Source organism: Paramormyrops kingsleyae, chromosome 23 (assembly GCF_048594095.1).
Source record: "Paramormyrops kingsleyae isolate MSU_618 chromosome 23, PKINGS_0.4, whole genome shotgun sequence".
In the NCBI taxonomy this organism is placed as follows: Eukaryota; Metazoa; Chordata; class Actinopteri; order Osteoglossiformes; family Mormyridae; genus Paramormyrops; species Paramormyrops kingsleyae.
The window spans coordinates 22,297,779-22,311,570 of record NC_132819.1 but is presented as its reverse complement, the minus strand read 5'-3'; the positions used below and the strand labels follow the sequence as shown (position 1 = coordinate 22,311,570).

The window sequence follows — 13,792 nt, the reverse complement described above, 5'->3', positions numbered from 1 at the left end:
CAATGAAAATATCACATACCCTCCAGAACACTTTTGATTGTGCCGAAGAAACAATTTTTCATACGTATAAATCTGCAGTCACTCACTCTCTAGGCTCAGCGGATCGCAAAACCTCTGATGACTTATAATGACAGTCTGTGGGAGCATAAACACACTCTGATGCTTTGGGAAACATGCATATCATCGCATTCCAGTGAGAGCTGCGTTTGTCCAATTTTGCCGATTGTGACTTTTTATCATAGACGGAACGCGCCCATTCTCATCTGTCTACTGACTGTGTTTGACATCTAATTGGTCAATGAGAAAATGTTTTATGAAGTCATCTATGTACATTTGTACAGGTTGTTCCCTGCCTAGGGGATAGCCCCCCCCCCCCCCCCCAGAATAGGACACATGGGGACAAAAGATGGATGGAAAGATGGATAGTTAACATTTCTATCAATGATAGTCTTGTGGTCGGGTTACTTTATATCACTAGTTTCAATATTTTAATGTTATTAGATAGCTAGCTAACATCATTATTAATTGTGAATATAAAGCCAGATTAGTCTGTATCTTGTTGACACTGATACATTTTCCTTGCTGACAACAATTCATGCAAGAAGCCCATTTAAAACATCGCACATATGGTTGTGTAAAGATAGGTTTCTATTTGTGGTATGTTTCAGCTTATTTTGTAAAGTAGTTAGAGCAGTGTTTCATGCGCCTGAAATAACGGGCTTTTGAAGATTCATATTTTTCATTGCCTACTGACAATAGTGTGAATTTGCAATATATATTATTATGTAACACGTATTGTACAAGCAACTACATAACCAATTATAGTTTCAATTTATTTAAATTTATGCAACACTTCCATCCAAAGCAACATACAGTACAATAGAGGGAAGGGTTAGACTTTATGTAGGGTCTCTTTCAATTATGATGATGTATATCACTATACATCTGTGTATGACTGTATATACAGGCTAACACAGTGTTTGCATTCGTCGGGATAGTCCATGGGGTGGGTGAGGTCATCCTGAGGGAACGTTCTTACACTCTGCAATCATCAGTGGGCAGAACATCCAACCAACCATGTCGCTCAAAACACTCGGCAAAAAGACAAGCATGGCGCTACGCTACGCAATATTTTTATTCTTTTAAAATACGCATTTACTTCCATAGAATGTCATTAAGATAAGGTGCTTAGCAGGAAGGAGCGGATATGGCTCATAGGGCGCGTGAAGGTCCTCCATTTGGCGCGGAGTGGGCAGACCCCCAGGAGGAGCCCCAAGTCCGCGCTCGCTCTACAGGACGAACGTCTCGGAGAAGGCTGAGGAGTGAAGCAGGCCTGCGCAGCTGATGCAGATGAGGGCGCCGGTGACCTCCCTCCACTCGCGCGTGATGGGGCTCCTCATCCTGTCCAAGGCCAGCTGCAGCTCCTGGATCTTCTCCCTCTGGCGGTCACCTTGGCACCAGCCCCACGGGTACAGGAAGTCGTAGGCGGGCTTCCACGTCGCCTGGGTTACGAGGAAGAGGAGGAGCATAGACAAGCAGGTGGGAGATGGCCAACGGCTGACGTGTCATCGACCTCAGAAGCGTGAAGGTTGACAAAATAAGAACGTCAAGAACCTGGTGAGAGTGATTCCCGTTGCTCCCAGTCAATGACATCATCTATACTTCCTCCATAATAGAGTGCCTCTGCAATTACCATGCAGTTTCGGTAGGTTTCAATAAACCCTTTGTTTGATTCAATGAAACTGAATCACCCCAATTGCTCATATAACTATTTGTCGACCACCCAGCCTGAGCCGACTCGGTTTCAAAAGCTTTCTGAGTAGATCTGGCGTCAGCCGAAAGACAAATGAGCCAACAGAACCGCGACAAGAGAAGAGTTTAAAAAAACCAGCGGGAACACGTGGGACTTTGTAAAAGCACATGTCGACTACTTGATGCGGCCAGACAAAAGCCTTACAGCCAGGCCTTGCGTCCCACTGCCATGCAATTGGAACATCGCATTTAAATTCTGCTCGCATTACACTGGCTTCCATCCCTCGGGCTGCCGGAGCCGCGGGCAAGAGAGAGAGAGTCGCTGAAAGGTCCCTTTCTGCCGCGTGCTGACCTGGGATCAGCCAGAGGAGCTGATGTGCTCCTTAGTGCTATTTCGCTTAACGATTCTTGCTGCCGGTCACACCGCAAATTAAAAAGGACGGCGCTTCCTGTGGGGGCCTCTCCACAAGGCTGTTGGTTTTGGCACCGTAACCTTCAACAGCAGCTAAACTACACGCGATGCGCAGTCACTGTGTCGCCGAGGGAAACTACCGATGTGTAGGAGGAGGCCTGGATCCAGGATGTTTGGTGGTATTGTGGATAAAGCCTTGACTTTTTAACCAGCGGGTCGAGAGTTCAATTCCTAGAGCATATCCCACCATTAAAGGTATCATATAGCTTCTGTAAATATCTGCCTGCCTGGTGTGGGGAGAAATCTATGTGAAAATTGAATACAAACATCTACTACACTAAGAAATCTTTTAAGTACTAGTCTTGCTACTCAAATGTTTGGGGTGGATTCTTTGAATCTTATTTTAAATGTATATATTAAAAAGTCTCTATGTATCACATATCTATTCTGAGACTCTTCTATGTCTTTATATTGTTAGTAATTTTATCCCAGTTTTACAAATAAAAAAAAAAACTAATTAAAAGACTGAGTACAGGATGTTCCTGCTCTCTGCTGTCTGGGATAAGTACCTGTATAAGGGCATGAAAAATAAAATTTAAAAATAAATGTCTAAAAATGGACTGTTAAATATGATTAAAATGTGCTCCTGACAAATTGGAACCTTCTGGAGTATCTTATTCAATTACACAGTGTATTTTTAGTACGACCTGCTACATTTTAACACTAAAATTGTGGATACTGTTCAACTCCCACAGCGTTTTTTCTACCAAGTGAAAAATCAAATTTTATGGCGGCCTGGCAGAGGGACCGTTACCCGCCGCCACGGCGCTCTGACACAGCAGAGTCTCAGCGATGCGCTTGCACAGCAGCCTGGTGCGATCTCGCTTCCATGCCCGTCTTTATTGCCAACACAAGCTGTATCTGTTACTGTCCCCTGCCTCCCCGGCCCATGCTGAAGCAGAGCAGGCAGTAATTAAAAATCTACCACCACTCCGCTTTCTGTCCCTGTACACTGTGTGAGAGAAGTATCCTTCTGAAAGAAGAACGGCACTAATCTCTACACCATGTCTCAAAATGTAGTCTTTAAGATTTAACATAAGTGAAAGGAAGGAAAACATGGCATGTCAAGAGAAATGTGTTAAAATTGTATGGGTTAGCACTGTAGCATAAGTCTATAGTGTCACTTTTCATTTCCCATGCCCAACCCTGCTGTACTGTACCCTCCAGTAAAGACAAGTAGACGGGCTTTGTGTAGTAGAAGCTTATTGCTTCTCTGTTTAAGCTCGACACGTCAGCTGTGTTGAGGTGCACGAGCGTGCCGTGAGGAAGCACACCTGGCGGCCGCCTTCTCTCCTCTTGCTCCAGTGGGGGGCCTCGTAAACAGAGAGCTGAGTGCCGGGCAGCTTGGCCAAACGTGCGGCGAGCTCCCTCCATCGCCCTCCCAGCTGCACCGCTGTCGACAGTATCACCGCGTCATGGGCGAGTCGGGACACCACGCCAAGGCGGCCTACTTTCAGAAGGCCCTGGGGGAAGCAAACAGATGTTTCAGAGCTGCAGATATACACACAAGAGTGCTTCTGCTTCTTGTTCCCTTTTGTTTGTCGCCATTCGTCTTGGGACACGTAAGAGAGGGTCTGAACATGAGACCAGTTCTGCCCTTACAACAGCCAGCTCATGAAGGAACTTCTTCCCAGTCGTCTCTTCGTGACAGTCCTCCTTCAGCCTCTCCAGGACACAGGTCATCCTTTCCATCTCAGATTTGGCCCCACGCCCCTGCACCATATCTTCCAGGGTTCGGCTTGAGTATCCCAGGGCTACGCCTAAGGCCCTCCAGCTGGATGCACACTCCATAACCAGTGACTGCACAGCTGAGTACATGTAAGTCAGCTTCTGGAAGGGTGCAGCCACATTGTCCAGGAGCACTTGGGTGGTGACCTCTGCCCCGGAGAAGTCGATCACCTGTTCCCTGGTGATGACTTTGACATTCTTGCAGTGTACCAGGCCAATCCGCCCACGGAGGAGGCCTATGTACCACTCCTTCACCTTCAGCTGGCCCACCGACCTCACAGTCTCGCCACAGAGGATAGCCATGGTGTCGCCCTTGAAGTAGTCTAGCAGGTACTCCACCCGTGGCTGCCGGATGACCGACTTGAGGGCCACACCATAGTGTGGCGGCGTCACCGGCTCATTCCGGAATGCACAGAGCTGTGGCGTGCCTTCCTCCAGGACATTGGGAGGCTTCATGCTCTCCTGGTGCTTCCCCCACTTTCGGGTGGCAGCCTTTGGCGATGTCACATGGAATTCAGCCAATGGCAGGCCAGCCGGATCTTTCACATAGATGCTCACCTTGAAGGGCACCATCTGCCCAGAGCCAGACTTGGACACTGAGAACGGAAAGCGAACCACTTGGCCCAAACTCAAATGAGTCTGGTTCACCCTCTTGACCCTCTCTGTTGATACCACCTCGAACCTCGAGTTCATGACTGCCGGTATGATCAGCAGATCCTTTAGACCCTTTGGGTTGAACTGATGCTTCCCCCAGAGCTGTAACACTAGAGGTGGCATGCTTTCATGGCTCTGCTTGATGTTGTAAAATGGAAGCTTCTGGGGAGTTTGACACTGGCAGAAAACCACACAGACGATCTTGAAGGATGGGTGTATGTGCTTGGGTCCATAAATGCCAATGGTGAGGGTCCTCTCAAGAAAGTCCCACACAGATGTAGCTGGAGGCTGAACCGCAGCAGCCTGTATAGCTGCAATCAGATACATTTGCGGCTTCAATTCAATAAGTTTGACCTGTAAGGTGTTCCTGTACAAGTAGAAGCTTCTTATCTTCTGAAAAGGACCTTCTCTGCGGGTGCTGACCAAGCACACAAACTCAGCCATGACCTGACTGATGGGGTCACACTTGACCTCACCAGCTACCTTCATCTCCAGTGAGATGCCTCCCTTCGCACCAACGTTACTGAGGCTCACCTCCAGGAGAGGAGTTACAGTGGTCGAGAGGTCACCGTTAAGTCCTGGTGGTGGATCAAAAATGGCTTTCAGAGCAATCTCCTGAAGCTCGCCAGGACTGACATGACCTTCCGGGATGTGGGCGCTGATGTCAGATTCAGGCAGATACACGGATCCACCTGCGTGGCTGAACCTGCAGATGATCTGAGTATCAGCAGCTTGAGTCTGGGCCCAGCCGGGACTTCGCCTCATCGTGCCGAGATCCAAGCATGACCTTGTCAACTGTCTGTGGCTCAGCCATGCCATTTTGTAGGCCTCCATGTTGTTCTTCAACCATTCAAAATCCGGATTGAGGAACCGACTATAGGAGTTGTTCCAAGTTGCCTTCTCCTTGTGGTACTCCTTCCTTGGAAGGGTACCCGGTATTTCAAAAGACTTGATCCACAAACCAGGTGAGCATCCCTTCGCAATCCCCAACATGGAACCCCAACGAAAGCCGAGATTGGTGTCATCCGAAGATGTGCTGAAGATATCGTCGTCATCATCACGGGATGCAGCCAAGCAGTCTTCTTTCAGAGTGGGCAAGATGACTGGTGGACTGCTTCCCTGTACCCCGGCATGCCTCATATCATTCGAAAATGGATTCAAACAAGACACCTCCCTCCAGAATGGGTTTGTTGACTGGGAGCTTGTCCGCCGGATGTCATTGCGTAGGGTTGGCCAGTCAGATTGATTTGCCACCTGAGTCAGACTATAAATCCCTGTGAAATGAAAATGGATATTTTACCCATTGCAGTGAATGCAGGAAGCTCTACGATAAAATCTTCCATAAGAGACCCTAACAGGCCATATGATCTCCTGGACTTTTCTAAACCTCAGATCTTAATTGCTTTATTGAATAAATTAATTGGACTGTAAATTACATAGGCTGGTGATACAGGTGTAAATCAGTGTCCCATTAAAACGCATTCTGCTGACCCATTCGGAACAGTAAGATTTCTGCATTCTGTAAAGGGAAAGTGCCAACGTGTCTGTGGTTGATTCAGACATACACCTTTTTACAATGCGTGGGTGAGCAGAGGAAATATCATTTTTAATCATCAAAGAGATGGAAAGAAAAGTTAGCGGACAGTTTATCTAAATTGAAGACCACAGACACACTGGCACGACACCCTACATATAGGCTAGTAAATTCATTTACTTAGCTAAATCTAGATATTTTTTCTACCAAAAAATAATCAGTTGCATATACATCAAATGGGATTTCACACTAAATATAATAAACAGGTCTGGCTTCAGATCCTAACCCATGTGAAGTTTGCAGATTCTCTCCTTGTTTCCGTGGGCTTCTTAAGGGTATTCTGTTCAATTAACAAACACATAGTTTGGTGGATCGATGTCTCTAAGTTACCCACCGTGTTTGATTTGGTGGGTGTGCCCTGTGATGGATTGGCATCCTGTCTGGGGAATTCACTGCCTTGTACACCATGGACGAAGACTGGCTGTGATGTGATAGGGCTTGTTGGTCTATGTTGCTGGTATAATTCTTGTTTTGTGTGAGAGGTCCTGGGATCAAATCCCAGTTGAGTCCTATTTACGGGCAGTTGTGTAACTGTTCTGTTTGGCACTCTTGTGTCAGTGTCAGGCAGAGTGGTGTCACCTTTGGGCCCTTGAGCAAGAATCTGAACCTCAGCTGCTCCATGGACTATCTGATCCTCACTTGTATGTTCCTTTGGACAAAAGCATCTGCTAAATAATGTATAAATGGACGGATCGAAAGATCCAAATGAATAACCACCAATGCTGACGCTGCTCCTTCTCCGAGACCTGCCCTCCTCGACGTCAATCAGAGATCCCTCAGATCTACTCCGGGCAAGACTTCCGGTTGCCATCCCCGTCAGACCTAGAAACAAGCGTCAAGCATCAGGCACAGCTCTGAGGTGCCAATCAGACGTAGCTGAAGTAAAGAGCAGCCATGATCTGACAGGCAAACTGGGTTGAAACTAGCAATGTCTGCATTGACTGAAATCCTTGTCCAGCTTTTTTCTCCAACCTTGTGATTCATCTACTAAAACCACTTAGACAGTCCAAGCTGATGCTGAGTCTATCGCCTCAGGACACAAGACAGGGATGGCATGACCCACAGAATATGGTGCATTAATATTTACAAAACGTGCTATTATACAGGAAGAATTTGATACGTTTCTTCACATAAAGAGCTAAGACGTCTTGCTGAATAGGCCACTGTGTTCTGTGGAGCTCTGTAACCTACTTTCATCTTTAGTCAATAATGTTCCACAACAGAAAATGTGGGAGGGGGGAATATAACCAAGCAGCGTTTGCCAACAGTTACCCAACTGCGCCAGATACGACGACCTGGTCCTGAGAACAGAAATGGCAAACCGCTGCATGCATAGATTACACAAATGATAACGTCAGGCATTCAAGCTTTGGTTACATCAGCGTCAGTGTCAGTGCCCCACTACTAAGAATTGAGGCAGAAATATGTAGTAAATAAGCCTGGCTTGTGGAAATCACACCCACGTAAAAACCTACAGGTGAGTCAAATGAAAAAAATGTAAAGGGCACTTTAAGTCATATCTGAGAGCAGGGCACAGTACTGCAAGAGGGACCCCCATGCAGATTGAATCATCACGGAACAATGGTCGTCTGCAAAGAGAAACCACATCGGATCGGTGTACTGCTGTCCTCCCACAGAACTGAGGAAGTGCCATATTTAAGGGCTCTTTCCACTCAGAACAGCCCAATAACAAGGTCTGCCCTCCTCCAAACAAACAAGCCATTTGTCACGGTGCTTTTGTCCCTGTGGACTGGGCTGCCATTACTGCTGAGTACGTCTGCGTGTAAAATAAGTACCAGGCATGCAAATAAAAGCAGACGAGGCACATTTCAAACGATGCGTTTCATGTTTAGCAGCGACATTTAATCGCGATACTTTAACATTAAGACATTTCAAGGTGAGTAAATGTGTACATACAATACCGTGTTCCCGTACATGCTGTGTTTTTAGCTAACACTCCTGACTTTCGGTTAAATCGTTTACTTTAATAGATTTTGTTTGCTGTCCTTATTAAAGTCATTTTATTTTTGGAATTGTTTATTTGTTCCCTGGATGTTTTTAGACATTAATTTTTATTCTCAGCTTTTAAGTTTTTAAATGTGTCACTTGTTTTTTAAATACATAATTGTGTCATGTCTTTGTTGCGGTGTTGTTCTGTTTGGACTTGCACTCATGTCAGTAGGTTTGGTTTGTAGAAATGTAGAAGAGTTAGTCTGACCTTTACATTGATAATCCATTCATCCATCAGTCTATTGATCAGCTGCTTATATTGGTCAGGGGTATTGAAAACTTTCGTTATTGATATTTTTAGATTTTTTTTACCCACTTTGCCAATTTATCAAATGTTTTTATGGATTTTCAACTTTCCTCCCACGATACAAAATAGGTGAAATGGTGACTCTACATTGATTTTGTGTGTGTGTGTGAGGTTTGTCATGGTATAACTCCAATGATTAATAATATTTTAAAATAGGAACAAGAACGTCCCATGAGATTATATTGATTCATTGTGGCACGACCAGGGTATTTTCACTACACACCAATTTATACATTTTCCTCTGGCCACATTCAGGAACAGAAAGGTTCTCTAAGAAAAAAGTTAAGTAATGTCTTTTGTAAGATGTTACAGGTAGACTAATATAAAATATATCTGCTGAATATGAAGTATTACCCCAAAGACCAGGCCTGATAAATGACCTGACTAGAACCAAACTCTCCACTCTCTCTTTTTTTTTCCATATATACATTTTATTTACAAAATAAGGAGGTTGTGAACCATACTGATGTAACACCTTCACTGATCACTTACTGGTGCAAAAGACATTTTCATTGGTTTACCATCAATGTTCATCCGCTGTACTGATTGTAAGAATCTAGCTTTCTGAGTGCAATAGCTGCTCAAGGGGCCTATAACCTACATGTTTAATCATCAGGAAAGATCAGCATGTATTGCAAATGCTAAGACTAAACACCAAAGAGTGACCCTCTTTCTTTAGCCTGAGCTTGTTGTTTACAGAAAAATCTGAAATTTAGAAAACAAAGCATATAAGACGACTTGTGTTATGGTTCTCAGACTGGTTTTGTTCCGACTAATCTCCTAAATAATGAGATTAAATTTAGACTGTTGAGAAATTATAATCCAGATGCCGGCGACCAGCTGCAAGAAAGCAATTACAGAGTAGTTCTTAGGAGAGTATTACAGGGATGAGTGTGTGCATTACAAATGACGTGACACCTCAACTTTGATTTATTTGTGGATAACACACAAAAAAACTTCATCTGATTTTAAAATTTTAGTTACCTCCTATAACTGCTCACTATGAACTAATAAGTAACCAATAAATTGTTGACAATGGTGTAGATGTTAATTTAGCACTGTAGTATTGTACACGTGGTCAAATGATTTCAGAAATGTCAAGGTAAGCAGAGTGAGGCTCATAATTCATAAAGCAGTGGCCTGATCAATTAAGAACCAGCATAGACAGTTACAGTATATGTAGTGACATGATCCAGGATTGATAAAAAAAAATATTACGGTTTCCATCCCTTTATTTCCATTGTACCTACAAGCAGGGCAGAGATCAACATAAGCGGCCCCGTAGAAACATTATCGAGGTCCCTTGCGTTAAGTTGACAGTAAGGCTCTGATTAAATTCAAACCGTTTGTAACATACATGACAGATGGAATAACAATCGCGCTATACTGTAAATAATCTAACAACTAGCCCGTATTGGTTATATATACGTAAGCAGTGCTAAAAAAATATTGATTTCTATAAGGACAGCTGTGGTAATTAAAACTCCGGGGTCCCAAAGAAAGAGGGGAATAACGCTGGTGATGAAAACGCTTATAATATATCACATTATTAGTAATATGTATTAGTTACAGGTAAACATTCCACTTTGTTTTCTTCACATTACACAATGACGCTACATATTCATTACGCGAAAAACAGTTTGTAAAACAGCTCTCATGTTTAACCCAAATTAATTCTCCACATGGCTTCGTAGGAATGAGTGGGCGACTCGAGAACACAAGACAGCGTTCGCATTAATGTGGAAAAAATATTAGTGAAATAAAATTTCAGAATACATATATTCTATTTTTGACATTTTGCAAGTGTGAAAAAAAATGCAATGAACTCGGATAAGGAACATGGTTTTACGCCTTGTCATTGTCGTAAACTCCATCATATTTCATAAACCATTTTATAATTTATGAAGTTAGTGTACTGTTCATAAATTTCATAATACATTTATACTATTTAGTTATACAGAGAATTTCATTTTTACACATAAATACAGCATTACCCAGCTCAGGCAATATAACATTTTGGCAAATTATGATGAAAAACACACATCTTAAGTAAACAAACAAATTCTTACATAAAAATTTCAAAGAGGAATTAAACTCACCATCCAAGACTGGATTTCAAAAAATTGTAATCAATAAATTATATATAGATTCTACATAAAGTCTATGAGCTAGGCGAATAATAAGCGCATTCAATTAAGCACTTATGGCTGACGTATAATAGACCTGCTAATTTAGTTTTAATTACTTAGAGGTTTCTTATACACATATAGAGAAGAATGCTCTAACTCCAGCTTTGCTTACGTTGTACAACTAGCTCTCTGGGAACAATAGTTCTATCGTTGGAAAATCTGCGTTATGAATGATAATACAACACAGCGCACAGGACTACATTACCCATGATGCCGTGCTATATTTACGCGTTCACCTGAATGATTTAAATTTGTACGTACTTAATATTGTAAAACTATGATTTTTAACGTATGACGTTTGTTGAAATTAGTGGGAGAACATTTTAAAACAAATTTGAGGAAGCACTTCTTTACACAGCGTGTAGTTAGAGCATGGAATAGTCTTCCTGCTAGTGTAGCGGAAGCTAAAACCCTGGGTTCCTTTAAATCAGAGCTAGATAAGATTTTAACAACTCTGAGCTATTAGTTAAGTTCTCCCCAAACGAGCTTGATGGGCCGTTTGTAAATTTCTTATGTTCTTATGCTTAAAATTATCGTTTAAAACGATTTCAGTCGTACCCGAAAAGATACTTGTTTATACGAATTTTATGCCCTCTGGTTAATTAAGCATGGTTATTAATTATGCCCAATTTTAGGCTTGAATGACATTCGATCATCACTCGTTAATCATTTACGTTGAGCTTTAATCGTGAAAGTGAAACTTAAGGTCCAAGAAAAACACGCACGGTTTAAAGCAGCAGCGTCAATGTACGGATTTTCTCTCATTCACCTGTTTGTATGTTACATTTCAAATGAATGACACTTGGCACCACCGTCAGCGTTGCAGGTAACGATAATGCTTCCACACAACCGTGTTTCCGTCACCATCCATTTGCGTCGGATGTCGCGTCAACACTTTCTTTCACCTTCGCAAACACTGGACTTTGGCATGAAACATGTCACGGAAACCAGGACACCAATAAAGGGCTCCCATTGTTTGGGATATTATGTAACAGTGCGCTGGGACAACAGTTACCAGCATCAATGGGCTAAACTTTTTTTTGCGTTTCGGCTGTGGGCTTTCAAGTCTCATGGCGTCCTTGGTAGCTTTTGGTTTTATGTAGCCCTGCTCCCTGTTCGAGGAAATTCCCTAAAACTCCACAGCTGGACTGCATGACGCTGTTCTTTGAATGTGATTTATACAACATCGAGTTATCAGAGCCTTGCATCAAGGCTCGCTGCTCACACAGGAGAATAACGGATCGTTCTGCAAAAAAAAAAAAAAAATAGAAGTCGTTTCCGTTGATACAACCTTTTCTGGAATTTGTCTTGCGGAAAAAAATTAGGGAACCCGAAGAGAACGTCCTAGATCCACACGCCCACAGACAGCTGTGGCTTGGAAGGGCAGTGAGCCAACACACTCAATCTTTGTCCTACAGATACCGCCCCCCACACGTGAATCAGATAAGCTTTTGCGGTCCGGGGATGCACCTGTATGAATAACCTCTCTCTGTGTCCTTGTGGATTCATTTGTAATAGAAACTGAAACTTTCCTGCTTCTTAGGTACATTAAATCAGTTAGGCGCGTCCCTGGTCTCTGTTGCAGTAAAGGAAACATTGCCAAATGTATCTTTTGAACAGTTCTTAAATTGTGAACTGCATTCTGATCTTGGATTTTTTTTAATAAGCAGTTTATTTAATTTGAGAGTTTTTGGTTAAAAGTTTACCACACCAGGCGTTCAGAGGGCTTAAACATTTACCCAGTTCTTTAGGAATATTACAGAATTAATGAGGAAGTTCTTTGGGAATATGACAAGTATTCATCTGGAAGTATTTGGAGATTTTACTTCTAAATAATTTATTACACAACAGCCAAACTTTCTATTCCTTCCAAACAGCCTTGCTATGACTTACATATAAATGGGGTATTTTATTACAAGTAATAGAGTTTAACAACAATGTAATGAAAAGCAATATTGTACAAGAAACTAAGTAGGAGTCATATTACTCAGTGACCATCTTCAAACTGAAAAGCTGTATCATATCATTGTTGATGTTCTGGGTGTTTTCGCGAGTGGGGCTGTAAATGCCTCGCAAAGGGGGGGACGGTTCACCCAAAGGAGGCAAACATGTGAAGCGGTCAGCGCTGCAGATTTGTCTTTGAAGGGATGTAGGGGTGAAGAACAAGGGCTGGTTTGTGGGCGCAGAGTTGGTGACGTATCAAGCACCAATACGCTGGGGTATCATTTCGGCTAACCGCCCTCCTGTACGAATGACGCCGCCACAGGGATTTACCATGTGAACGCTCCCCCGTGGTAAATTTGCACTGTCATTTAACTTCTTCATTTATTTGTTTTAACTTAAATCCCCACAGATTTCTGGAAGTCCATTCATGCGTTTCCTGACCCTGTGGCCATCTTTGCTTATGACGTGTCACCCCTCTGTTACGCTTCACGATTTTCTTGCGGATTGAGTTGATTAAAGTGGAAGTCGCATCTGGAAATGTTCCTGAAATGAAGGCCCTGGCTCGAGAAGGCAAATCTCTTTGTCAGTCCGCTCTGCAGATGCAGTGTGGTAGAGTTTTGCGCAAGGAATTCAGGAAGTTGTTGTCCTGTATATTCGTTACCAGGATGGTTTTGGTATAAAGGGAAATTACATCATGCAAATTAATACAAACGACTGCAGCCTTTTTTGTGTTCATTTGCAGGTGCTCATTTGAAATTGAGTCTGTAATGCTGCCTATTGTAAAATGTATGCATTTTTTAAAAACAAATAAAAAATTTCCTCTACATCATACGCACTATGATACATGTAATCCTTAATTGGGGGGTATCCTCTTGCAATCCACTAATATTCTTTTCTGAAGCGAGTCTACAGTAACCAAATTAAACAGAACTACAGGGCAATTTCACAGGAACCTTTTTATCCAACCTACAGCTAAGTCACATCAAACAAGACTGTGCTGAAGACTTAAAACGGACCCCTCAGTTTTTTTCCACTGCACCCCCACACTGAAAACCCATGTTACAAACACACACCTACATATATATGTGTGTATGTATATATAATCAGGTTACATTTTAATGTGTAAATTACACTTCATTGAT

At 42.8% G+C, this 13,792-nt stretch overlaps 1 protein-coding gene across 5 annotated transcripts; it reads right to left on the bottom strand.

Annotated features, from left to right (window-relative positions):
* Positions 1 to 814: 814 nt before the first annotated feature.
* On the bottom strand, positions 815 to 11,016 carry LOC111846895 (MET transcriptional regulator MACC1). Of its 5 annotated transcripts, none has more exons than XM_023817605.2 (5): positions 10,617 to 11,016; positions 6,780 to 7,022; positions 3,827 to 5,880; positions 3,499 to 3,687; positions 815 to 1,502 (listed from the first exon to the last, which is right to left on the bottom strand). In XM_023817605.2, exons 2-5 carry the CDS (start codon positions 7,009 to 7,011, stop codon positions 1,290 to 1,292), a joined length of 2,688 nt encoding a protein of 895 aa, XP_023673373.2. In that variant the 5' UTR covers positions 7,012 to 7,022; positions 10,617 to 11,016; the 3' UTR covers positions 815 to 1,289. The 5 variants fall into 5 exon arrangements, with proteins under 5 accessions (XP_023673373.2, XP_072562149.1, XP_023673372.2 ...); XM_072706048.1 differs by having other exon boundaries at positions 6,918 to 7,022; XM_023817604.2 differs by lacking the exon at positions 10,617 to 11,016 and adding an exon at positions 8,118 to 8,170.
* Positions 11,017 to 13,792: the final 2,776 nt, after the last annotated feature.

Bases quoted from the DNA above. Each gene is read 5' to 3' on its own strand.
- LOC111846895 (XM_023817605.2), bottom strand. From the start codon at position 7,011: ATGGCAACCGGAAGTCTTGCCCGGAGTAGATCTGAGGGATCTCTGATT. The intron at 3,688-3,826 runs GTAAGGGCAGAA...TGCTTCCCCCAG, and splicing joins TCCTTCATGAGCTGGCTGTT to GGCCTTCTGAAAGTAGGCCG. The intron at 1,503-3,498 runs GTGTGCTTCCTC...CTCGTAACCCAG, and splicing joins GGAGAGAAGGCGGCCGCCAG to GCGACGTGGAAGCCCGCCTA.